The sequence below is a fragment of the Chionomys nivalis genome, chromosome 5, assembly GCF_950005125.1.
Source record: "Chionomys nivalis chromosome 5, mChiNiv1.1, whole genome shotgun sequence".
NCBI classification, from domain to species: domain Eukaryota; kingdom Metazoa; phylum Chordata; class Mammalia; order Rodentia; family Cricetidae; genus Chionomys; species Chionomys nivalis.
The window spans coordinates 11,162,390-11,189,490 of record NC_080090.1 but is presented as its reverse complement, the minus strand read 5'-3'; the positions used below and the strand labels follow the sequence as shown (position 1 = coordinate 11,189,490).

General features: G+C 50.0%; 1 protein-coding gene across 1 annotated transcript; it reads right to left on the bottom strand.

Annotated features, from left to right (window-relative positions):
• Positions 1-12,780: 12,780 nt before the first annotated feature.
• On the bottom strand, positions 12,781-26,777 carry Nek2 (NIMA related kinase 2). Its single transcript, XM_057769919.1, has 8 exons — positions 26,491-26,777; positions 25,659-25,876; positions 25,144-25,384; positions 21,488-21,570; positions 20,746-20,872; positions 19,761-19,980; positions 17,201-17,326; positions 12,781-14,097 (listed from the first exon to the last, which is right to left on the bottom strand). Exons 1-8 carry the CDS (start codon positions 26,584-26,586, stop codon positions 13,877-13,879), a joined length of 1,332 nt encoding a protein of 443 aa, XP_057625902.1. The 5' UTR covers positions 26,587-26,777; the 3' UTR covers positions 12,781-13,876.
• Between the last annotated feature and the right edge of the window lie 324 nt (positions 26,778-27,101).

The window sequence follows — 27,101 nt, the reverse complement described above, 5'->3', positions numbered from 1 at the left end:
TGCCTCTCTCCAAGCATTTGGTGAGCTCTTGCTCAACAACGTAGCACTTTCCTCCAGAGTTTCCTTCTCTGATCTGACACAGTTTGAAGGACAGATACAGTAACATGTGAGTTACAATAAGCGAGGCTCTTGAGAAAGGTGAGCCCACCCAGAGATAAAGCCAGGCTCAGGCAGTGGAGTCCTTAGTCCGGGTCCTTATTTGCAGCTCAGAATGGAGCCTGGAGCCCACAGAAGGAAGACTGAGGCAGAAGACTGACTGTGGCTTCCTCTGGACGAAAGTGACTGACAAGTGAGTGGGAGTAGTTGGTGTGGGTTAAAAAATAGTTTGGGGAGCTGCCAAGCTGGTGGCAGAGACGGTCGAAGAGACGGAAAGGCGGCTGCAGAGACGGTGAGAGAGATGGACAGAGAGAGATGGCTCTGCAGTTAAAAACAGCACTGCTCTTGCACAAGACCCAAGTTCGATTCCCAGCTCCCATGTTAGTCAGTTGTGTAACTCCAGAGGAACCTGGTACCTCTCTGGACTCCACCAGCACTCATGTGCATATACTAAAACACACACATACACACACACACTTTAATAAAAATAAGTAATTGCCAGACATAGTGGCACACTTCTTTAATCCCAGCACTCGGGAGGCAGAGGCAAGCAGATCTCTGAGCTCCTGGACAGTCAAGGCTACACAGAGAAACCCTGTCTCAAGAGAAAAAAACTAAACAAACAAACAAACCAAAAAAAACGATTTTAATGAAGTACTGGTATACAAAATGCCATTGTTTAAGGTACAAATTTCCATTCTGCTATATTAAATGATTGCCATAGTAACACTATAAACATCTTCATCTGTCAGAACTATTGTTTCCTTCTATTGTTTCCTTCCCGACTGTACAAATGTGCTTACACGTGTGTGTGTGTGTGTGTGTGTGTATTTTTATGCATGGCAGATCTCTGAAACCCATAATCCTTCTGTACCATTTGACTGGTAGTCACTATGTGGCCATTTCTGTGATCTCCACGGGTGGAGTCCACATGTAAGAGAACCATCTGGAGTTGTCCCTGTGCCTGATTTATGTCACCTAGCATAATGTCCATTTGTGTTCTGAGTGTGTGTGCGTGCGTGCATGTGTGTGTGCGTGCGTGCATGTGTGTGTGTAAATTTTTACAACCCGCAGCCTTTGATAGGTGATATTTTGCCCTCCGAAAAATACATACATACAAACATACACATATACGTACATATATACACCCCAATGTCCTCTCTACCCCTTCTCTCTACTCCTGTAGGTTTTCCATTCTCCCTCCTACTTTCAAGTCCCGTGTATTCAAAGGTGCTAACTCTTTCTTGCCTCCAGTCTTGGCCTCCACTTCGCTTCCCCAGAGAGGGCTGGGCTGGGTCAGACCCAGGCCCTGACTCCCTCACCTTGTATATTGCAGTTATAAACTCATCAGACGCCTACTTGTGCTACCTGTTCAGTAAAGACGCGTCAAGCACCTGCCATGTGCGAGTTCCCTTTTATGTCTTCCCAGTTGACTGTGTCAGGGTCCGGTCTTGCCACCCACCGCCCCGGTCACACCTACTTCATGGCACTTCTCCACCCAGTGACTATTGCTGCATTGTTGAGTGAGTGGGCAGGTCTCACAGGTCAGGGATCTAAGGTTGATCATGGTTTTCTTTTAGTTCTGTTAACCTCACTCAATGATTCTGTGATATGGACTTCCTTTTTTTAATAAAAATGATTTTTTTAAATATATGTGTGTGTTTGTGTCTGTGTAAGTAAATGCCACACATGTATGGGTGCCCTCAAAGGCCAGAAGGCTGTGTCAGATTCCCCTGGAACTGGAGCCACCAATGCTAGGAAATGAACCCAGGTCCTTTCAAGATCAGTAGGTGCTCTGAACGGATGAGCCGTCTCTGCAGCCTCGAAAAGCACATTTCTCCCTACCCCTGCTTACAGCTGAACTGCCGCCCTGCTGGATCACATGACCCGGAAGGGTCTCTGCAGCTGGACTTAAGAGAATTGCCTCAATATTGTCCTTGCTGAGAAGAGGAAAATAGTGTGCGCTGGCTGGGTTTTGTTTTTGCTGTTGTTATTGATTTATTTTTCTTTTCTTTTTACTTCCCCTCCTCCCCAAGTTGACGTAAAGCATGAGTCATTGGGAAGAGGGGACCTGGACTGAGAAACCGCCCCCACCAGATTGGCCTATGGGTAAGCCTGTGGGACATTTTCTTGATTGGTGAATAATATGTGAAGGCCAGCTCACTGTGACCAGGTATCACCCTTGGACTGGTGGTCCAAGTGTATAATAAAGCAGACTGGGCAAGCCAATATATAGCGTTCCTCCATGGTCTCTACTTCAGTTTTTGCCTTGAGTTCCTGCCCTGGCTTCCTTCTGTGATAGGGTGTGACCTCCTGAGAGTTGTAAGCAAAACTAAACCCTTTCTTCCCTGAGTTGCTCGGTCATGGTGTTTTCTCACAGTAATAGAAAAGTAACCGAGGCGGGATGCTTCAAAACTGATTCAGCTTCAAAACAAAGCCAGTAGATCTCAGTCCCCTGTGTTTTCACACTGGCCTGCAGGCTCTTGCTGGGGCAGCTTCTGTCTCTAGGCTGAGGAGGGTCAGGACACGGACCTGCTCCCACTCATGTGGGTCTGTGACATGAAGCTCAGCAGGTGAGCCGTCCTTGTTTGAAAGACCCATTGCATGCAGCGAATTGCTTGGGAGGAAGAGGCCTCGAGGCCCTGGCGATTGGAGCTGGGGAAGCGTCACTTGATGGGGCAGAGGTTGGAACTGAGCCTCCATGCCTTTGCAGCTTTCATGGTGACCACATCCGTGATTTTCCTATGACAACTTGTTGAATTCTGAAAACCCCAGTGCTGCTTTCCATGTTCTGCAAGTCAGAGAGAAAACGCCCCAGTTCGGGTCTTAGTGGTGAGAGTGACTTGGGGGGCTGGTTCAGAAAATCACAGAGAGACGCACAGCCCACCCGAGAAAGGGGAAGCCTGCCTGCCTTCCCACCGTCAGTGGTTCCCAGAGAACGGCCCCAGCGAAAGGGAAGAATGGAGGGGGGTCCTTAGTCAGCTTCACTGCTACACACTTCCAGTCCTCCTGCCTCAGCCTCCGGAGTGCTGTAATACAGACGTGTGTCATGTCTGGGCACCTGATTTACATCATGCTGGCGACCAAACCCGGAGCTCTGTATGTTAAGCAAGCGCTCTACCAAGTCTTGGCCCATAAGCTCTGCTCTTAAGCAGCCATCCAAAGTCACCTGGATCTCTGGTTGCTGAGTCTGAGGGAGTCAGGGATCAGTGGCCTGGGAGTGGGCAGGAGAACCTGGTTCCCATCCAGCAGCTTTGTAGTTGCTTGCTCTTTTCATAATTCATACCCCATTTCACAAAGGAAAATCAGGTTGGAGAGGGAGGTGTGGGTTTCTTGAGCCCGTGTTGGAGGCGGAAGGGGGCAAGTCACATGGCACCCCTGTCCGTGTCCTATTTAAAGAGGGCTCTGGCCATGTTGCCAAAGAAGACGGACTCCATCTCGGGAGCCAGTGCAGACAGGCCCTGGGAACTTGCTTAAAGAAGCAAGACAGGGGTGATGAGGCCACCAAGAAGTGACCTGGGGTTTCGGTGGCAGATCCATGGCAGCGGTCCCATAACGACAGAGGGTTGGGGCAGATTGCCTAACCCAGGAGACTCGCAAATGTGACTGTGGCTCCTACTACTTCAGCTTGGGATGGAGGCCGGGTCTCCCAACCAGGTCTTTGTTGTTGATGATGTTTATCAAGACAGGGTCTCTCTCTATCCTGGAACTCGCTTTGTAAACCAGGCTGGCCTTGAACGCAAAGAGCTGCCTGTCTCTGCTGGAATTAAACCACACACCACCCAGCACCCAGCTGGGTCTTAACTGGTTGGTTCCAAGCCTGCGTCCTCAACTACAGAGTAGAGGAACCCCCAGCCCCTGTGGGAAGCAAAATGAGGGTGTACTTACACCTGAGATGGTCTATGCTCCAAGTACACTGGCTGCCCTGTGGCTTCCTCCACTGTCTCTTCCCACCTGGGAGGCTGTCCCCAAATGCTCCCTCATAAACCAGAGTGGAGGCCACAGCCCATAGTGAAAGCAGGGCCTGCATGCAGAAAGGTCTGTCTCTGGCCCACATGCCCTTATGAGGTGTCTTGTGAGGGCCCTGTAACACAAATGGCAGAGGATATACCAAGCTTGTAGGAGGTGTCCTCTGTGGCCCAGGTGCTGGGGACTGGCCCCAGGCTTGGCACCCGGGCGTACATAGCCGGTTCAACCCAGTTGACCCCTGAACAGTCTTGGCCAGCCTCCAAGTGCTCCTGCTACCTGTGTTCACACTTTGTGTAGCATCTGCTGAGGAGAAGAGCTGCCCTTACAGGCCCTAGGGGAAGAGGAAGTCTCCTGGGTCCATCCAGTCACAAGCTGGCTCCCAGCCAACTTCTCGTAGCTAATTTACTTATCGCTGCTTGTTTGGGAGACTTCTGGGAAGACAAACTCCACCTGAGGGAGGGAATCTTTTGTGACACCTGAGACTTTGTACTTTCAGGGCTTCCTCGGGCCCTGGAATGGTAATGCTGTCACTTCAGTGTGCTGATTTGTAACCAGCCATCCCCACCCTTCTCCAGATCAGCCCCAGGCAGAGCCTGTGGAGGGCTGCGCAGGAAGCGGTCACCAGCTCTGGTCCACGCTGCCCAGGTGTCCTACCCTGGACAGGCACTATAGGATTTGTGTTTCTCCCACAACTCATTTGGAATTTTTCTCATAGCCATAAATTTAGTTATTATCTGTCCTAAACAGAACTAACTCCAGTTTTGTAAGGCTGTCGGGAGTTATTATTTGTTTCAGTTTTGGGGATTGAACCCTTTGCATGCTGGGAGAGAGAGCACTCTAGCACTGAGCTGTACTCCCCAGCCCTAGTTGCCCAGAGATGCGCACACTCGGACAAAGGGAATCATCTGGTAATAAGGGGAACACCACGGTGTGTTCTACAGTTGGTTGAATATGGATTTTGTACTTCACCCTCCCTACACCTTCACGTCTCAACGCTGCCACTGTAAGTGGCGTCTTTTCGCCACACACTTTCTGATTGGTTAGCACGGTGCAGGATGCTATGGCAGTGGGTCTTACTGCTTCTCACGCTCAGCCTGGTGGGTCCCTGGGAGACCCCATTCGAGTTTAGAGCCGTACAAAGGGGTAGCGGTGTCATGTGTCCTAGCAATGGAGGCCACCTGTGCTTCCCAGAGACAGTGTGGGTTCAGCTTCAGGTCTCTTGACTTGATGCTTGCTGCCCAAAGTCTTCCCTGTTCAAGGGCAGCAACAACATCCCCAGACTGGCCAAGTCCTTGGCCATGACCCTGCCCCTTACTCTGAGAAGGCAGCAGATGGCACCATCAGTAGGCATGGCTGGCCTTTGCGCTGATTTGAGAGCAATTGTTTCCCCAGCCCAGGTCAGAAGAGTGTGATAAATGTGGAAGGCGACCAGAAAAATGTCCGTTCACTGATCCTTCCAGAGAAGTCAAGGACAGTCTCCAAAACACCAACGTGTGAACAAGCCTTCCTGCTTCAACACTGGGTCAAGCGGGGAAGTCTGCTGTGGTGCCTAGGGATGGGACTGGAGTTCTCGGCTCTGCCCTTTCCCTCTCAAAATCTTTCTTTCCTGTGTGAGAATAGTATCCATCCAGATCCAGCATATTAGGGACTGCGGAGACCACGTTTGGGAGCCGGCTCCGCGCACTACAGCAGAGCCACACGAAGGGAGGGAAGACTCACACCGGAGAGAAGCACAATAAAGCCCAGCTCTGAAAGACGCCCAAGACATCTGGATTTCTTCGAGAGCGTTATCAGCTCCTGTGCCGCCAGTGAACTTGGCCTTTGCCCCCAGGAACAGCAGATAAAGGCTCTCACCCTACTCCACTTCTGAGGTTACAGGGCTCATACTCTGACCCAGCCAAAACCGCGATTAAGTGGTTGGAGGTTGGAAAAGAAGTGTGGGGGCTTGTGGTCGACAGACACCAGCATCTGTGGAGTCATAAAAATTAATAATTAATTCTGCCCTAAGTGTTGGAGGAGAACAGCCAGGAGCCTCAGCATGGCCGGCTGTCAGGCACCACCGGGGATCCCTGGCTCTGTGTGCCGTCCATGGCCCTCCCTCCCTCACGGGTAGATCTGCGGCAGGATCCCTGAAGGTCGCCGCAGCTGAGCTGCACCCTTTACAAGGGACTCCAGAGTCTTCCAAGCTGTGCCGCTGCCAGCACCTGTTAGCTCCTGTCCTCCCGCGCAGTGTGTTTCAAGGGCAGACATGTCAGTGTGTGTGTGTGTGTGTGTGTGTGTGTGTGTTGTTCACACATTTGTGTTGGGCCAGGGGCTGGGAGAAGAGGGAAAGAAGAAGAGGATGGTATTCCCAGCACTCAGGGCGACTGTCTCTCCCGGGGTACTTTGTAGCTCTCACAATGAAGTTTCCCAATCGTCTGTTCCCCAGGGGTGAGGACTAAACAATGCCACTGAGAGATTAGCACAAGTACTTTGAACACTCTCAAAGCCTTTGCTGGAGTTTGTTTCTGAACTGTTCCCTTAAGGCTCCTGTGCTAAAGGCTTCGTCCCAGCTCGTGGTATAATTGAAGGGTGGTGGGATCTTCAAGAAGTGCAAGTTAATCAGGTGACGGTGGCGCACACCTTTAATCCCAACACTTGGGAAGCAGAGGCAGGCGGATCTCTGTGAGTTCTAGACCAGCCTGGTCTACCAGAGTTCCAGGACAGCCAGGGATACACAGAGAAATCCTATCTCCAAGCCGGGCGGTGGTGGCGCACGCCTTTAATCCCAGCACTCGGGAGGAAGAGGTAGGCAGATCTCTGTGAGTTCGAGGCCAGCCTGGTCTACAAGAGGTAGTTCCAGGACAGGAACCAAAAGCTACGGAGAAACCCTATCTCGAAAAATAAAAAAAAAAAAAAAAAGTGAGAAATCCTATCTCCAAAATAAACAAACAAACAAACAAAACAAAATAAAAGAAGTGGAAGTTAGATCACTGGGGACATGTCCCTGAACTAACTACTAACTCTCTCTCTCTCTCTCTCTCTCTCTCTCTCTCTCTCTCTCTCTCGTTAAGGATGAAACCCAGGGACTCCAATATGCTATGCTAGTCAAGCGCCACATCTCCAGCCCCCCTAACCTACCCCCTTCCCTCTGCCTGTTGGAATGTTTCTGCCCCGCCTAGATTCTGCTGTTTACCCCTTTCCAGGACGTTTCCAAGGGAACTCCCAGTACTCCCCAAGTTGGGTCCAGCCTCCTGTTCTTGCGTCTTTGCTGATTCATCAGGCAGCAGTGCAGGACTTAGCCCTACGCAGTGGAGAGCCTATGTAGATTGGTCGGCCCTGCTGAAATATGCACATCCCGCCCAGGGAGCAATGGCGGCTTGTGTCTGCTGGCTTGTGAGGGAAACAGTTGATGCTGGTCAATTAACCGGTTTAAGATAACATTGAGTGAACTCCAAAGTTCAACTTTAATGAGCCATTTTTCCCCTTCCAGGTCCCCCTAGTAGGTCTCTTTAGGAGAGTGACCATAGAGGACCATTGCCCCTGACTGGCTCTGGTATAGCTCCACGCCCTAGCCCATGAACCGGGCTAGATCAGACTGCCCCTGGACACTCTGGGAACATCTGGGAAATCCAGGTTGAGTGTAGACAATCCATTAGCCACTTCCTCTGATCCTGGAATCATGGTTGGGTTCACTGGGCCCCTGGACGAGTCTGGCCCTCTCCTTCTCTGGCAGATTTGCCCGAGAAAGTCCTACAAGGCAGATGCAGAGAGCAGGGTGGGCCGCCTCTAGTTTCTTCTCCATCACGTGATGCCAAAGGTTTTGAAGATGTCAAAACAAGCTCTCTCCACCTTAGCACTTCACTGCCTGGCAGGAAAGGCCTTCCAACTCTGCCTTTCTTCTGGGTTTACCAGCCTGTCCCAGTTCTGGGACGTCAGCCTCAGGCAGGGACAGCAGCAATCACAGGGGTGCCACCTCCTCCCTAGCTGAACCCATCTGCTTTACAGGGCTCTCTGAGCTCTGCCTTCACAGTCAGAATATCCCAGCCAGTGAGCTGGTTACAACAGGTTATCTGACCCACCTGGATATGATGAATTAAGTTTGCATTTTAACAAGATGTCCGGGTAGTACCTCCGGGCCCACTGACGCCCAAGATACTCAATGACTTCTGCCACACCTCAACACTCTCTCCCACCTCCTCAGCGAGTGGTCTGCTCCCTCAAGGAGTTGGCTCCCAGTGTAATTACTGCAATTATCAAGTTGGACTCATTCCTGGTTTCACCTAGGCCTCTTTCCCCCCACCTTAATTTAAATATTTGCATTTTATTGTAACCCAAGCCCTGTGAATCCTTCCCAAAGCCAAATAACATACATTTTTGTCAGGAACTGGTCCAGGTCCTTAAACACACTTCGCCTTTCCAGTACTAGTGTTCTGTTGTCCAGGGAGGAACTGAGGCTGGAAGGTTAACAAAGGATCCAGCCCAGGGTAACTGCTGACTGACTCCACCTTCTGCCGTTGTCTTCAGGCCAGAGACTATCACTGCTGGGAGCCAGCAGAGGATCAGATTTGTGCCTGGTCTGAGGTTTCCCACAGATGCCTGTGGCTCTGCCCGCCTGCTCTGTGGGGTGGTGGGAACCCTCCACAGAGCAGAGGAGAAGGTGTGGGCAGGGGAGGTCTCATCAGCACGCCATCAGCTGGCAAGTCCTCCCGGGATGAGGGCTGGTTTCAACATCTTTCTGGGAAAACCACCCATCAGTGTGGGTCTTGAGCATTCCTGGTACATCATACATTTTCGTCATTCTTCTTTAAGCTGCTGCTGTGTTGGCTCACGTTCCTGTTGGGAACCTCGCTTCTGGTCCCGCAAGAACTGGGAAGAGGCCCGAGTGACGTGGCCCCATGAGGATACCGGGCATCTGACCTGGGCTTTTGAGGGAGCAGACTCCACATGGCGGGGAGTGGGAGGGGAGAAAGACCATTCTAGACCCACCGTGTCCCAGGGTCTTGCTTTAAAGCCAGCACCGAGCCTCTACCCCATGCCAACCTGCCCACCAACTCGCCTAGCAGCAGGTCTACCAGGCCCCCTCACACCACTCAGACCCACCTTCCTTAACCACAGTTGGCTTGGGTTGGGAGTTTGCTGTTTTGCTTATTTTGAAAGGGTTTTTGAGATAACCCAGGCTGGCTTCAAACTGTGTAGCTGCAGGTAGCCTCAAACCCCTATTACCCTGCCTCAGCCTCCGTAGTGCTGTAACTAGAGATTTGGGCCACGCTCAGGGTCGGGTGTTCACTCCATCCTACCTTAGGTTCTGGGAAGAAGTCCCACTTCAGGGGTTGTGGAGAGCTGGAATGTTGCAGGTCCAGAGCCAGATCTTGGGCCACGTTAGCCCCGTACACAGCCACGTGTTGCCCATTTCTCTGTGCGTGCGGGTCCTATTGTGAACAAATCTCTAGCTCCTTCCACTCCCAATGCTGAGACCCTCAGCAGATGGTATCTGAGGTTCCCCTGCCACACCCGCCCAGCAGGAGTTCCCACCTACTAGGAAGGAGTGTGCGTTTATGACTTTCTTTGTTCTGTTACTATAAAAACTCCATGGAACATGGTGTTTGGGGCTCCAGAATAAACATCTCTCGTCTCCCGCTTTTAAAGCAAAAGCAGTTTTACCTTCAGCACCCACTGTAGGGAACAGAAGGGCACCTGGGCTGTCCTGGGAAGCGAGCGAGCAGGGCACAAGCCAGCTGTGCCTGGGTTGCTCTGTAATAAAATGCTGCCCTCTTGACGCCTTTGATGCCTCCCCGTGCCCGGCTCGCGGCGCTCCGGCGCCCCCATGCGGCCGTCTCTGCCATTGCCGTGAGGCCGCTGCGGCACTTGGGTGAACCTGTTTAAACCCTAACGTCACAGAGGAGCTGGAGGAGGACAGCTTGAAGCAGCCCCAACAAAGACCTTCCTCTCTGGTCCGACACACGGTTCAAATGCCTGCTTTCCCGATGGACGGGAAGCGGACTTGTTGTCGGCTCTTCAGGGACAGGACGCAAATGTTGGCTGTGCAAGATCAAGGGCTCTCCGACGGTTAAAGGGTTAATGTCAGCGCTTCAAAAGGCACCAGCTGGTGGTGGGCCCATTGACTGAATTAATGAAAGGGTGGAGTCTGAGGCAACCATGGCTAGCTGACTCCAGACTTCAAACGGAAGTAGGAAAGGTCTTATTTTATGATTTATTTATTTTTATGTGCCTTGGTGTTTTGCCTAGATATATCTATGTCTGTGTGGAGGTGTTGGATTCCCCTGAGCTGGAGTTACATACAGTTGGTGCTGGGAATTGAACCTGGGTCTTTGTAAGAGCAGTCAGTGCTATTAACCTCTGGGCCATCTTTTGAGCACCCCAAAGGTTGATTTTATGGGTGACCGAGCAGTGTGGAAGGTCTTGTGCCTATGGTTACTTAATAGTTCTTTGAATTGGTGTTCTGTCAGAAAACAAAGCATGGGAACATGCAGGGATGGGAGATCCTGCAGCCTCTCACGCAGCCCTCCTTCCTGCCACTTCCTGTTGGGACCATCTGCAGTCCAGGCCTCCAGCTGCTCTTCCCTGCTAGAGATCTTTACTTTCCTTCTGATTTGAGTTACTGAAAGCTGTGTCAGAGTTGTTTACCAGCTCTGCTTCTCGAGCATGTGTTTGTTGCCTTGGCCTTGAGGATCAGAGGATAAGGTTTTCACCTGTTGGCCCACCTGACTGTTGGGTATATGAGCCTCCATGGTGCTATTGAATAAAGGGCTTTTTACCAGTGACTGGAGGTCCGTGTCTCTGTCTGTGCGTGTCTTTGTATGTTTCGATCTCCAGCCCCTTTCCCGAAGCTCCCAAACTGTATGGTAGTGCATAGAGCGCAGACAGGCATCGTGTACTGCCACTTCCCAGGCTGCTCAGAGCTTCCAGAGCCCCCTCTGCCCACCCCCTCTCAGCAGGGGCTTGGGCACAGGTGTGAAGGGGCCAGTACTGGACATCTCAGAACAGCCCGAGTCTCAGTCCATGGGCCACTTGCTCTGTCCTCTGCCCCATGCCTTCTAGGAGAGGTGAATATGCCTTGGCGGGGGCAGCAGGCCTAAGGAAAGCAGGGTGCCACGCTAAGCTTGAGACCTGGCATTGCGTTACACAGGGCTGGAGAGGGGAAGCAAGAACAGGGCACAGGTGCTGGGCACCTACTGAAGGCTGAGCGCAGTCCTTTCTGCTTGGCTTGGGGCTGTCCAGGTGTGAGCCACAGGTGTGAGCTGTGCAGTCCACGTGCACAGGCTAGCAGCTCTGGCATTTCCACCTAAAACTGGCATTGCAGAGTGAAGACCAACCATAAAACTCGTGTTAATAATTTCCCAGTGTTTCTTAGAACACTCAATAGCAAGTAACACATTAATCGGGGAAACTGTAGAGAAAAATGAACCTGCCCTCCGACCGTACTGGCAGGGAGTGAGACTCGACACAACTCTGGAGGGCGTGTGGGATTAATCTCTGCATCTGGCCAACGGCGCCATTTGTGTGAGAGCTGCACTCACTCCCTGTGTGCTCCATCTGAAGGAGCTCTTCTGAGCCTTCCGCAGCCTGGTCTATACTAGACTCACACAGTCAGCAACACCAGGCAAGTGTTACATAAAAATATGACGGGCAGAGGAAGGTTAACCGCTTCATGCTCAAGGAAAAGCTGGACCAGGAGAGGGCTTGTACACAAGATGCTTCCTGCATAAGCCTGAGGGCTGGAGTTCAGATCCTCAGAACCCGTGGGGAAGCTGCTCATAATCGCAGCAGGGAGGTGGATGGGGTCACTGTGGCAGGCTGACTCACGACTAGCTGGACTAGTGAGCTCTGGGCTCAGGGAGGACTCTCCCTTCAATGAAGTGAAAATCGAGAAAGACACCCAACATCAACTTCGTGCCTCCACACAGGCACGTGTCTACACACACGCATGCATGCGAACACACACACACACACACACACAATGTCACTAAACAAACCCATCAAAACCCAAATTGAGTCCTCTGTGAGGGTGGTGGTGTAATCCAGCCCATCCCAGCTTCCTACGCAGTCAGCAGCATCACCGGACCCTAGCAATGGGACACGAGCACCCTCTCCTCAGTACAACTTTCAGAAAAGTGTCCAAACATGACCCGGGGTTTCCCAGAGAGCAGACTTGCTCGGGTCCGCACTGCTGGCCTGCGTGACCAATGAGAGGGTGCATTCTACCACAGCTTACCAACAGAACACAACTCCCTGGGCATCGCCCACTTTTCTTCGATTCAGAGACCAAGAAACACAAAAGACATGACTGTAGGAAACTGATTAAACCGTGGGAAAACGGGAGATAAACAGCAAAATAAAAATAAACACAAGCATCTGGGCTGGAGACGACGGCTCGGTCGGAGAGGTGCTTGCTGCGGAGGAACTAAGTTTAGGCCTGCACCACAGAAAACGCTAGATGCGGCAAAATGTGCTTGTAATCTCTACACAAGAGTGAGCCCCGGGGATGTGGAAGATAGCAAGTCTGAAAAACCTGGTGAGGCCCACACCAGGGAGGGACAGTTTCTGAAAAATGTCACCCGAGGTTGCCCTCCAGGCTCCACAGGCACCTGCACACAGCATGTGTACACATGCAGAACACAAACATCACAATGACGAATTTCCACAAAATAGATTTTACTGTATTGGAAATGTTATAAATAAGATGACTGGTTATTCATAAACAATTGTATCCAATCAAGTTTTCTATAGTTCAGGAACATTTAAAACCTCACACTTAGAATGTTCATATATACAGGACTTTATTCTGCACTTGCTACACCAATGCCATTATAGCCCAAAGGAGAAAAAAGAAAAAGTAGGAAAAGCCACCACTGAGTTTCTAGTCCCACCTGGCAGACAGAACAAACAAGCTGCTCCCCATATTTTAACATTACACGATGCCACCAAAGACCTAGCTTCCGAGATCCAAAGGCTTTGCATCCGCAGCTGCAAGAGATCCCTGGCACTGCTTCTGCAGCTCCAAGTGCCAAACAGGAGAAAACTTACACAGCATTTGAAAAGTCAACCCTGCAATTTACACACCCAGGCAAGTTTTATAGGTCCAGGAAATAAAGGACACAGAATTTTAAAATGCAAGAAGTCTGGGTATTTAATCATGAGACGAACCGCATTAAAATGTTGGGCTGTCGGGTCAATGGCTGGGTCTGTCCCCATAATATCACACACTAAAAAGGCCTCCCCTGCCTCCCTAACCTCTAGAGCGTGACCCTAAGAGGGAAGAGTCACAGCACAGCTGACTCCTCACTCAGAAACTGCCGTGAAGGCAGGAATCACCAACACCCGACCACCACTAAGCAGCTGATGACAGTAAGAGGCCAGACCACGTTCATCATCATGGTTGTGGGCAGCAGGTGCTGGGCACACCGCTCCTCCTGCACAGATTTTCAGTGTAAACCTAAGCATGACAGATACAGGTACACCACTCAGCCTTGTAAACTGCTCAGGAAGGCCCGAGGTTTGTATTCCTTCCCTAGCATTATCTTCTAAAATCTACAGTGTCCCATCTCATATTCCCAGTAGTAATGGCACACAAGATAAAGGCCCAGCCAACCAGCAAAGGCACCGTGTTTTCTACACAGGGATATTAGGGGGAAAAGGGAGGCACGTTCATCTTGTAGCCCTGCTGCTGAGATAGAGCACAGACAATCCCAGCGTCATGCTCACTGTGCACGAAGGCCAAGCTCAGAACCAGACACACAAACTACAGCAGCGGAGGACCAATCTCCAGTGGGCTGGCAGCATCAATACTGCCCAGCTCCGCCCTGCTGGCCTAGCGCATGCCCAGGATCTGCCTGCTCTTTAGCTGGTAGTTTTTTTCTATATCCGACAGGGCTTGGGCCCGCAGCTGGGCAGCATGAAGCCTCTTCTTCAGGTCCTTGCACTTGGTCTTGGCAAGCTGGTTCTCGGCATCCTCGCTCCTTGCGGCGTTCTCTTTGCTCTCCCCACGGAAATGAACTTTCTTCCTCACTGCTGACGATGGAAGGTCAAGTTCTTAAAAAAAGAAAAAGAAAGGGGTCTGTGTTAGCAGAGAACCGCCATACAGGTCAGACATTGCTGACACCCGTGTGAAGCTATCTGGGACAAGTAGTTAGTAGCATTTTAAAACAGTTGGCTTTATGATTTCTAAATTGTGTGTGGGTATATGCATGTGAATGCAAGTGCCCTCAAATCCAGAGGAGGGCACGGTACTGGGTCCCCTGGAGCTGGAGTCACAGGTGGAGTCACCTGACGTGGATGCTGGGAGCTGAGCTCAGGCCCTCTATGGAGCAGTCTGTGCTCTTAACTGAATCGTCTCTTCAGCCCCAGCTTTTCCTTTTGTCTGTCTGAGCTGTGATGCTCCTGCCTCTGCTCCCTTCATTGCTGAGTCTATAGGTTACACAGGTGTGAGCTGACACCATGCCCCGAAACACACCAAATAATAAAGGACAAATGCTTTGATCTCTGATGAATCAACTTTTCTCTTAGGGAAATGAGTTTTTACTCTGTTCCTGAGAACCTACGACATCACGGCACAGCTTTCTCACAGAGCACACCTCCAACATCCAAACAGCTCAGGCACCAGAATGTGTTTCTAAGAAACTGCAGAGTGAGAAGGCCAGCCAAGCCTGAGTGGATGAGTGATGTCCCTCTCGCTCGCACTGATGACCCTGCCAACATCCAGTGGCACCCCTAACCACAGATGGAGGTTCCCCTGGCGTATCTAAAGGAAATGCACTTACAGACTTCCTGGGTTTACACCAGGGCCACTGTGACACGCGCATGGGGAGCGCAGACAGCCAGCTGCGTGTGCTTGTGGGGAGAGGAGGGAGCCCTGGAGACCAAGCGTGAGCTGAGCCCCAAGGAAGACAAAGGGAGAGAGCTCGAGGCAGAGGCAGGAGGCTGACTCCCTGAAGGGCCCTCAATTCCTCCATCACTGTACTTCGAAGCACAAGCTGTTGCCAGGGACCTTACCACCACCGTGGAAGGTGCAGCTGCCTCCTGCCACCACAAACACGGCATTCTCCTAATGGGACAGTCCCAAGCATCTAGGAAAAGAGCATCGCATCCAATAGCAGGAGTGCTTCAGTGAGTAGACAGAGAGGGCTTTCGAGATGCGGCTGCCCACTGGCCGCGTTTAGTGTAACTTTACAGTCCCACTGTGCAAAAGGACATCTCATGACTCCAACGTCCCGGGCCTGAGCTGGCATCTGCTCCCCTTCGCTCTGACATACTCAGGTGAGCTGCAGTGGGCTCTGTAGCTTGCTCTAAACACCACGACCTATACTGGTGTCGTTACACACCCATCTGTGTGGCCCTAAGGTGGAGCCCAGCACCTCACCCAGCTATTACCTTTGCTCCAACACACCCTACCTGAAGCACAGTCCCAGAGGTTTTGGTAACTATCCGAGTGGGAATGAGGAGTGCATACTTTTTTTTCTCCTCAGTTTATCAACCTAACCATGGTTTAAATCTGTCCTGTCTTTATGGATGGCAGTGTGCTGTCTAAAAGTTGCTGAAATTAACCAGGTGTGGTGCTGCACATGGACAGGTAGACAGCTAGAGGCCGCGAAGCCTCCATGGCAGGTTCTATAAAGCGAGACCCTGTATCTCCAAGAAAGAAACAAAAAACTCAAAGGCTTTAACCAAGACCCAAAGTGCACTCTGTGGTTGGCTTTTTTTTTTCTTTTGAGACAGGGTCTTGTTCTGTAGCAATGGCTAGCCTAGAACTTGCTATGTAGACCAGGCTAGCCTCACACTCAGTTATCTGCTCACCTTTGTCCACTGAGTGCTGGGATTAAAAGTGTGCAAGTCAGGGGGCAAGATTTGGGGGTCAGCGCCCCCTTCTACCACAAAGTCCTAGAGATGAAACTCAGATAGCAAGTTAGGGACAAGCACCTTCACTCACTGGGTCATCTTGGAAACACAAGCCCTATTTTCTGTTTATTTTGTAAATTGTGTGTGTGTGTGTGTGTGTGTGAGTGTTGGGAGAGAGGGGTTACAGGCACATGAATACGGGACCTGCAGAAACCAGAAAAGGACCTCAGTCCCCCGGAGGTGGGGTTCCAGGCAGGTGGGCTAGCTATGGGTGCTGGGACCCAGACTCAAGTCCGCAGAGAAAACGGTGTAGATGTTTGAGTAAGAATTGACTCCACAGGCTCAGATGTTTGAATGCTTAGCTGTCAGGGAGCAGGGATACTTGAGAAGGACTAGGAGGTGTGGCCTTGCTAGAGGAAATCCAACTGTCACTGTAGGTGGGCTTTAGGGTTTCAAAAGTGCATGCAGACCCAGAGACTAAAGATGTGAGCTCTCAGCTCCTTCTCCAGTGCTGCGCCTGCTGCCATGCGCCCGCCTCTGAAGCTGAAGTCAGCTACAGCTCAGCTGTCCCTGAATGGTGTCTCTCACAGCAGCAGAAAGTGACTATGACAGGCAGCAGGCGTGCTCTTACCTCATGAGCCCTCTCTCTGCCCCCCTTCCCCTTTCTCTCGCTATGCAGAACAGGATGGTCTCAAACCCCCGCAATTCTCCTGTCTTCCAATGCTAGGGTTACAGATTTTCCCCACCGTGACTGCTAATCCACACCTTCTATGATGACCGGAGTGTGTCAGTTTTAAAATATGAGGGCTTTTGCTTGGAAATGAAGAGAAATACAGTTTTGATAACATATCCAAAAAAAATAATATCCACAGGCAGTGGTGGCGCATCCCTTTAATCCCAGCACTCAGAAGGCAGAGGCAGGAGGATCCCTGTGAGTTCGAGGCCAGCCTGGTTTGCAGAGTAAGTTCCAGGACAGGCCCCAAAGCTACACAGAGAAACTCTGTCTTAAAAAAAAAAGAAAAAGAACAAAATTGAAATGTATAGTTTTGAAAATGTTTCAATTTCAAAAATTAAATACTGAAGTCTGAACCATGTCGTGTGATAGAGTGAGTGAGGCGGAGATCAAACTGCGACTCCCGCCTTGGGTCTCTCACCCAGGACACCAGCAGACTCTCATGGCCACTCAGTGACGTCACCTGAGATCTCAGACCGCAAGATTAAAGCACCACAAACTCCTCTGCCGGCCATGCCAGGTGCGCGTGTCCACGCGGTCCAGTGTGTGTGAAGCTGACGGACATACCTGAGGCACTGGCCTGGGACAGGAGCCTCTGTTCCTTCAGCAAGCTGTAGCTCTTCACTAGACTCTCGGCTCGGGCCAGTTTGTCCTCTGCCAGTCTCTCTCGAATACAAAGCTCACGTTCCTTCTCTTTAAAAAAGGGAAGGAGAAAAAAGAAACAAGTAAGGGGCTCTGGCCATCAAACCACTTATTTGTGTCTGGCAGGCTCCCCACTCCCCTGGCTGGGCTCCCAGGGACGGTTCCCAGTCTCCTAATGCCACGACACTTTCCCCAGTTCCTCATGCTGTGGTGACCCCAACCATAAAATTACTTTTGCCGCTACTTCATAACTGTAATTTTGCTACTGTTATAAATCATAATGTAAATATCTGGTATGCAAGATGGGCTTTCATTGTTACAAATTGAACATAACTAAAGCATAGTGATTAATCACACAAACAATATGTAATTATGTATTGTGAAATAGTTCTAATTACAAAAAACTGAAATTTTTGTCTGAGTGGCCCTGCACAGAAACTCTCATTGCAACCCCTTTGTCCGGATCACTGTCTTGTTCCTCAAGAAAGCAATTAAAGTAGGTAACATGTGAGTTCTATCTCCATCCAATTGGCTTCTGTTTTTTGCCACAGCTCAAGTGTGATTTGGACTGGTCTGATCTTTTCGGACAAATTGAGGCATGGTGCGTTTGGTCCTTGCCATATAAATTCAACTCATTCAAGATGGCAAAGATGTCAACCAAATAAATTCTTTTCTGCAATTCACTTTTATCACCAAAGAGAGCTTTGAATCACAGTCTTGCTTTCTGATTAAAAACATTTGAGTTCATCACGAATTTCAAAAGCACATTTTAAAGCTTTTCCTCTCGACACCATCTCTCTTCAGTGTGAACAGCAGAGCTTTGTCTGTGCACACAACTCGTAGCACAGCCGAGAGAACCGTCAGCCGTTTACAGCACTTGCCTTACGAGACTGGCACAATTCATGCTTTCCATGGCTTCTCGAAACTCTTGCGGTGTTGTCTTCATTAATGATATTCGCCGATGAATCACACATGGGTTCAGATGACTTTGGTGACTCTCAGTACCAAACGCTGGAGCACCATCTGTGCCAACACCACCTTTCCCAAGAGCTCCTCTGCTCTTTTAGAAATGAACTGTCAGATACGTCACGTGCAATCGTTGTTTCAAGGTGTTTACAAAAGAGAAACTCATCTTTAAAGTCAACACCATTAACATATCTCACGGAAACCAGTACTGAAGAGTTTGCAACGTCTGCAGATTCATCCAACTGGATACTAACTATTGGAAGTGGAGCAGATTTAATTCCCTGGGTTACCTGACAAGAGCACCAGCAGACATGGCGCCTACTCCGTGGACGGTGTCGTCAGAAAAGGAAACCGCATTCACTGTGTAACAAATTCATTTCCGAACAGAACTCAGAACACTGTCTCTGGCCGCTGGCGACAGCGGGTCCTTAGCAAAGGTCTGAGGTTTCTGGCCTGGCGACTCTGAGCGCCTCCATACAGGACGCTTCAGCGGCTGCTAAATCTTGTTTGTGGTATTTGCCACCAGTGTCAAATCTGGCTCTCTTGGGTCCTTTGGTGTCCTTGCCAGCAAAGCGTGGATGCTGTTATCAGCAGGGCATTCCAGTGCCTTCAGCTTCTGCTGACAGAACGTCACAACAAAAAACATGCCGCCATCTCTCAGTTCCTGCTGTAATTATTGAGGTAAAACCATCCTGTAAAAAATCCTCACTATGCTTTCTTAATGTTCCTCTCTACACGACCCATTGCCATGGGATGGTTTTCTAATGAGAATAACATATAACCAAAGCTTTACTGATACAAAAGAGGATGTACGGCATAGTACAGTCAATACAGTTCATCCAAGTTGCCTGTGTTTTACCTGTTTTGATTTTTCACATACCAGTTGCTACCACAAGGGGACACTATTCACATCACATTTGAATATAAGACTTCGCAGCATCCACACTGAGTTCCCATGGTCTGTTCCGGTTGTTGATAACTTTAGAGCACATGATTTTATTTCTACTCAGTAATTATAGCTTATAAAGCATCATGTTATCTCGAATACTGATGTTTCCAACACAGCCGCTGCTCTCTCTGTCTCTCTGACAGGTCCGCAGACGCACATCACGCACCATCCCTGTCTCATACACCTGTCTTGGTTCCAGATTTATGTGACAATGATTTCATCATGCCGGGTACTTGTAGTGGGTGTATCTGCATGTGGGCAGACCTGCCTGGAGATGGGCAGAGGAGGTCCCTAAGAGCGTCGAAAGCCAATGTTTTCTAATGGTCTTGGGTCCTACGAAAAAGTCGTTGGACACCGACCCCCAAGAGGGTTGTGACCCACTGGTTGAGAACCATTACTCAAAAGAAAAGGCTGGGATGTGATTCAGTCCCTAGTACCCTGCCCCACCACTAGACAGAAACAAAGGTCCTGTCAAAGAGGCCCGCACATCCAAGCTCCTCTGTTGGGACCCCAGCCGCACCTCCCCCATGGCATGGGCAGCTAGCTCCCTTGGCCCTGGGCACCACTCACGCTCCAGACTGTCCTCTCGGGCTCGGAGCGCTCGCTCTCGCTCCTGCAGCTGCTTTTCCTTCAACCTGAGCTCACTCAGCACAGGGCTGGAGGCCTGCAGCTTCGAAGGCTCGCCTAAGCGCTGTCCTCTTCTCTCCAGATGCCTCCTCTGCTCCTCCGCAGCCAAGTCTGCTATCAAAGGGCTCTCCAGAATTTCTTCCACTGAAGGTCGGTGGTAATCCTGGAGAAACAGTGTGGCAGGCGGATCATGGAACAGTCATCTTAAGAAATGCAGTTTGTCAGGAGGATAAACAAGACAAAAGATAGTTCCTGTATCTAGAAACACCTGGAAAGACAAGTTCACTGGTCACAGGTGACACAGGTTTAACTCACCTCACCCCACCCTTCCAGGAGGCTCAGGCCCTGCAGGACTGAACACACTACATATACACTGGGTACCACTGGGGTCTGCTCAGGGGAGGCGGGACCTCTGTTTCTCTAAATACCGTTAAAGAGGACGTTCTCACCAGCCTTCAACTCTCTCTCACACACACACACACACACATGCACACGCACTGTATCCTTTGCAACCCCACAGCATCCCCCTTCCACTTCCTCCTCAGCTCACAACAGAATATCTGCCTCTCATCCCATGGGCCAGAAAACCTGTTGTCAGGGTATTTTCCTTCTGCTCTGTCCCCTTCTCCCTTGTTCTGGCCTCTAGTCCCTGAGACGGAGAGTAAAAAGGCCCTTATCTACCACTGTACTCTGAGTTCTGCTTTTTTTCAATCTTTCCATGCCATTAACCATCAGTTAGTGTGGCACAAGGTGGCAAGGAAAACAGGAAGTGAGGCACAAGGGTTGATCAGGATGTGTTCTGCACCTGTGAGCTTTCACCTCCACTAACTGAGCACTGAGCCGGGGAGGCTGATGACCAGTCTATGGCAAACCCAAAGTTTATCCAAGAGAATGAAACAGAGTGCACACATAGCCTCACAACCGTTACCTTTAAATTCAGCATCTGAGTGATGATGTCATTCAGCCCATCAGAGTAGCGGTAGGGGATCCGCCTGAATCTCCCCTCTCTGATTTTCCCAGCTAACTCTTTCTGATTGAAAGCTGTGAATGGAGGCCTGGGATTTAAAAATAAATAAGAAGGAAAAGAGAAGGGAGTGAAGAGGAGACAAGGGAAGGAAAGAAAGCTTAAAAAATGTTAAATGAATGCAAATAAGAAAACAAGAGCGGGCTTCGCCCCGCATTCTGTCTCCCAAGCTGGGACTCTGCCGTGGCCATGCTTAGCCGTCCCCTGGGACTGCCTACATTTCGGGTGGAAGAGCTGTGACTTGGGATCCCTATGCTCTGCAGTCTGCAGCACCCTGGTTTCCACCTGCTGGATTCAGTGTCGGTGGGGAGCAGAATTCTCTCCTCCATGCCTGGAGAACCGTGGTTTTGTGGAACAGCTTAGCAGTGGAGGAGGAAAGTGGCTCGGAGTCCTTCCTGTTCTCCAGACCCCAGGCCTCCCCGGGACCCCTGCCGCATTCCTGCTTTGTCCCCCTGACCTATGAACTCTGCCCTGAGCTATGTACGTTTCACTGGGAAACAAAGATCCTTGACCAAAGCAGGACTCAGCCCCATGGGTTCCACTCTTAGTTGGAGAAGTCGGGAAGTGTTGCTTTTAACTTCTAAGTTTCCAGTGACAGACAACCACCAGTGTTGGCCTGGGCTCGGACTATGTCTCCCCTACTCACATCAATGCACACAGCTCATACAGCAGGCAGCCCAGCGACCAGATGTCCGACTTCTCATTATAGGACAAGCGGCTCATTTGCTCCTAGAGGACAAGGTAAGGAAGAACCAATGAGTTGAGAGCTTGCTTTGTTTCAAAGTTTAAAATTTTCAACCTCAGGGCTGGGGAGGCAGCCGGGCTAACAGAGCTTGCCTAGCATGCACAACACATGGGCTGGATCCCGAGCACAAAATCAACGAGGCGTGGTGGCTCACCATAATCTCAGCACTCAGGAGGTAGAGATCTGGAGAGATTCCTCAGCAGTTAGGGACCGGCTGCTCTTAAGAGGACTCAGCTTTCATTACCAGCACACACACGACAGCTCTCTACAATCTTTAACTCCAGTTCCAGGAGACCTAAAGCCCTTTGGTCTCCCCATATGTACATATGGTGTGCATACATACACTCAAAGTACTTATACACATAAAAATAAAACCTTCTAGGGCTGGAGAGATGGCGCAGCGGTTAAGAGCACTGGCTGCTCTTCCACAGGTCCTGAGTTCAATTCCCAGCAATGACATGGTGGCTCACAACCATCTATGAGATCAGGCGCCCTCTTCTGGCCTGCAGACTCTCTGTGTACATAATAAAAAAAAATTTAGGGGGCTGGAGAGATGACTCAGAGGTTAAGAGCATTGCCTGCTCTTCCAAAGGTCCTGAGTTCAATTCCCAGCAACGACATGGTGGCTCACAACCATCTGTATGGGGTCTGGTGCCCTCTTCTGGCCTGTAGGCATACACACAGACAGAATATTGTATACATAATAAATAAATGAAAAAAACTCTTAAAAAAATTTAAATAAAACCTTCTAAAAAAAATTCAAAGTTATCTTTAGCTATAAAACAAGTTCTAGGGTGGCCCAGGTTGTTGTGAGTTACTGTCAAAACACAACAAACAAAGAAAACAACCAACACAAAACCCACAATAAATCAATAAACTGAAAACGAAATGGAAACTCAAAGTCTGGAAATATTCACTTAAGACAGAAGAAAAAATGTTAAATTTTCTATCTGTAGCAAAAATTTTCAAAATTTCATATCCAAAGGACTCAGGTAGCTTAGACTACAGGAGAGAAGATGGTGGCTTCCACTGCAACCTCAGGTTTATATGAAAAAGGGGTGTGATCTTAGCCCGGCAACTCTATCACACGAAATCTCACTTTCACAAATAAAATGCTCACTGACAGTTCAAAGGCAAGTGCCTGAGAGCTCTCCCCACTGTCCTCAAGGGAAGAAAATGGCATTTTATTCTGTTTTGTTTAAGAGATAGGGGTTCAAGACTCCTCAGTTCAGACACCGGCCTCAGCCTCCAGGTAGTTGTAGGAACCGCCTAGATATTCCATTTTAAAGTCAGAGGAACTGGCTGGTGAAATACACCCGTGATCCAGCACCTGAGCTAGAGGCCAGGGGCTCAGCAGTTCACAGTCATCCTTAAGTAACAAGTTCAAGGCCAGCCTGGGCTGCAGGAGACTGTCTCACAGATAAATCAAAACATGGGGCTAGAGAGATGACTTACTAACTCCAGCTGCAGGATCTGATGCCTTCCTCTGGCCTCTACAGTCCTCTGGACTTTCCTTCAGTCCACTGCTATAAACTACAGCAGGAACTAATATTCTCCTTGGGATGACATCACTTTTCCCAGCTTAAGCCTCAAGGACACTGAATTCATCTAGTCACAAGGGCCGATGGGAAAAAGAGGCACAAAAGAATTGTGCAGGTGTAATCAAGCTTTCCGTGTGGAAAATGACACCACGGGAGAACCTGCCTGTTCTAGAAACAGTCACACACTCAGAGTTTTATGCTGTCACCAGCTCTACTAGCCTAATTATATATCCAGAAAACCCTAGACTTCTCTGTCAATTACTGAAGAAATCTCTAAGATTTTATACACTTACACAGCAATGTCCCTTATGAACTCAAGGTTGGCTGGTGTTCATTTGTTATTTGCTTTGCTTTTGTTTTTTGAGACAGGGTCTCACTATGTAGTCTTAGCTGGCCTACGTAGACCAGGCTGAGATTAAAGGCATGCCCTAACCTTAATGACAGCTAAAAATGGTCATACCCTAGCCTCAACAATTTCATTTTACGTTCTACAATCCAATCAATACTAAGAAATGAGGAATAGCTGGGCAGTGGTACCACACGCCTCTAATACCAGCACTGGAGGCGGGGGGAGACAGAGGAGGGTTCATCTCTGTGAGTTCAAGGCCAGCCTGGTCTATACAGAGAAACCCTGTCTTAAAAAAAACAAAAAAGAAAAAGGAAGGGAGGGAGGGAGGGAGGGAGGGAGGGAGGGAGGGAGGGAGGGAGGGAGGGAGGGAGGGAGGGAGGATTGATTCATACAAGGACATGCACAGAAGCTCTCTGTAAATGCAGGTAAGGAGCAGCAAGAACAGAACAGGCACAGAAACTAACACTGCAAAAACGATGCCCACGTGTGAAGGCCTGAGCCTCAAACATCAAGTCACTGTGATGGGAGCCGAGCCCATGCCTTCACCTCTGCTTCCTGCTGGTTCAGTGTGACCTGCTGCCTCCAGTTCCTGTCCTTGGGGCCAGGTCTGCACATTAAAAAATATACTTCTAGGGAGTCTGGGTTCATGTTTTCAGAACCTTGGGAAACACTGTTGCTTTTAAACATTATTTCATCTTTGTAGACCTGGAACTTAGTACATATGGTCCTTTAAAAACAAAACAAAAGGTGGGCATGGTGACACACACCTTTTATCCCAGCGGAGACAGGCAGATCTCTGTGAGTCTGAGACCAGCTTGGTCTACATAACAGGATCCAGGTCAGTCAGGGCTACCCAGAGAAACCTGGGGGGCAAGGGGCACTAGAGAGATGACTCAATGGTTAAGAGCATTTGTTGCTCTTGCAAAGGCCCTGGGTTTGATTTCAGCCCCCACACAGCAGCTCCCATCCATCTAAGTCCAGTTCCAAAGGATCAGTGCTGTCTTCTGAGCCCTCGGGCACCAGGCACACACATGGCACACTTACACATGTGCAGGAAAACACTCACACTATAAACAAATCTTTACACTTTTTAAAAAGCTCTAGTTGAATGCAGAGGAACTGAATGACCAGGCAGTCCCTTTGAACAAACAAATCTAAGAGGGTGAGAGAGGGGGTCAGAGGTTAAGCACTACATGCTCTTCCAGAGGACCAAGTTCAGTTCCCAGCATCCATGCCTGATGGCTCACAACTGCCTGGAACTCAGCTTGTGGTGGTGGGGGGGACCTCCATTCCCTCTTCCAGCCTTCACCATTACCCACACACATGGCATACACCCACCACACACACAACGCACACTCACCACACAGTGCACACACATACAACACACACACAACGCACACACACACACACGTATACATAAATACTAAAAATTTTAAGACATATACATAACAGAACTTGGGTTGTAGCTCAGTGGTATAGTACTTGCCTCAAATGCCTGAAGCCGTAGGCTCAATCCTTAGTACTGAGAGGGAAAAGGAAAAAGGAAAAACTTAAACTGTACTGTGAATTCTGGGCTGCTGGGTTTATTAGCAACCCAAACCTCAGTTCCCTTGCATCCGAATGCTTCGCCAAGATATTAAAAAGTCTCTAAACTCTGAGATACTCACAGGAGACATGTAGTAAGGTGTGCCAACAAATGTTTTTGCAAAACTCGTGTCGTGGTTTAAAATTCTTGCTAGTCCAAAGTCCCCAAGCTTGACGTTGTGTTTGCTGTCCAGGAAGACGTTGGCTGGCTTCAGATCCCGGTGAAGCACAGTATGGCCACCATCGCTCCTTCTGTGACACTCTTTGAGGGCCAGGGCCAACTGAGTCATCACTCGGAGCACAAACTCTTCCTCCAAGTATTGCCTGGAGCAAAAACGATCACACGTTTCATGATCCGCAATGAAATCGGTTCAAATGCAGGATAAATATTTAAGCTTCCAAAGTGTACAAATATGGAAGAAAATTATTATTAGCTATGAAACATGGTTATCATCTCACTAAGGATTGCGCAGTGCACTGTGTGCCCAAACAAGTAGTACAGGAACCCCTACCACATTGTTAAGGGCCCTGTCCCTGTCCCCAACACAATGTGCTTACACACTAGACCCTTTCAGCTTACAATCAAGTTACCACTGACCTTTCCTTGGTCCCCTTAGTGATGACACTGGCCAGGTCCCCACCTTCACAGTATTCCATCACGATGTACAAGGTTGTGTTAGTCCTGTCAATAATGCGATCATAGTAACGGACGATGTTTGGATGTTTCAGCTCCCGAAGCAAGTTCACTTCAGACACAAGCATCTGCTTCTCCACCTCCGTCATGGAGCCATAGTCGAGTTCCTTCCACACCAGGATCTGAAACACAACGTTTCCAAGGTATGAGCAAATAACGAAATCTCCAAACTTTAAAAAAAAAAACAAAAAAACAAAAAACTCACTATCTCACATTTCAATATATATTACAACTCAAGGTCATTATGATGATTACTACTGTCGGTTTGGCAGGGTCTAAAAGCATCTAGGAGGCAATCTCTAGGGTTAGTCTGGGGGAAGACCCACCCTAAATGTGGGTGGCACCAAGAAGCAGCAAGCCGGCTGAGCACACGCATTCATCTCTCCGCTCCCTGCGGGGATACAGAGTGACCAGTGGCCTCGAGTTCCTGTCACCATTTGCATTCTCAGTCGCGACGGCCCGCACCCTTAAGCCCATTCTTTTTTTTTTTTTTAAAGAGATGTATTTATTATGTATACAGTGTTCTTTCTGCATGCGTGCCTATACGCCAGAAGAGGGCACCAGATCTCTTTATAGATGAGACGGTTGTGAACCACCAGACCTCTAGAAGAGGAGCTATCTCTCCTGGTGGCTTTTGTCAGGTTCTTCCCGTGAGTTGCCCTGCCCCTTCCCCGCTGTAAGCGCGGTTTGCTCCTCCCAAAGCGGGCAGGTCCACAGTGGACCGGAGACGCCTCACCTTGCCGTCGCTCTTCCTCCGAATCTTCTGGCAGCGGCCGTAGGAGCCGGTGCCGATGCTGTGCAGCACCTCGTAGTCTTCCACCCGGGACGGCATGGCGGGTGTCCACCCCCCGGGATCCTCGCAGCACCCCGACCCACGAGCCGCACAGAATTAGCCGCGCCGCCCGGAGCCCAGTCTCAGCCCGCTGCAGGTCCACGGCGCCGAGCAGCGTTGCCGCCCGGGGAACCGCACCGACCCCCGACTCGTCAGCCGCCTGCCGAGCCCCAGAGCTACCGGCCGCCGGGTCAACCGTCGCGGGCCGCGGCCTCGCCATCTATTGGTCGACGGCGAAGCTGCCTCTTAGCTCTGATTGGCTCAGAAGACACAACACTGCTAAGCATCTTGGGAAAATACGTGTCTCTAGGCAACCGCGTCGGCGTTGGTGTGGGCGTCCGGTCGCTGCAGGGAGCAGGCGCCCGGCGGGAAACCCCCGGGGACCTCGGACCGCAAAGCACGTTGGGTCTCCGTGACGCCGTCCCTCCGCCGAGGTCGCCGAGTCAACGGAGGTCCGGAGAGCTCTCAGACCCAGGCTCGCCCCTCGACCTTTCCACTTTGACCCTCACTCTTTC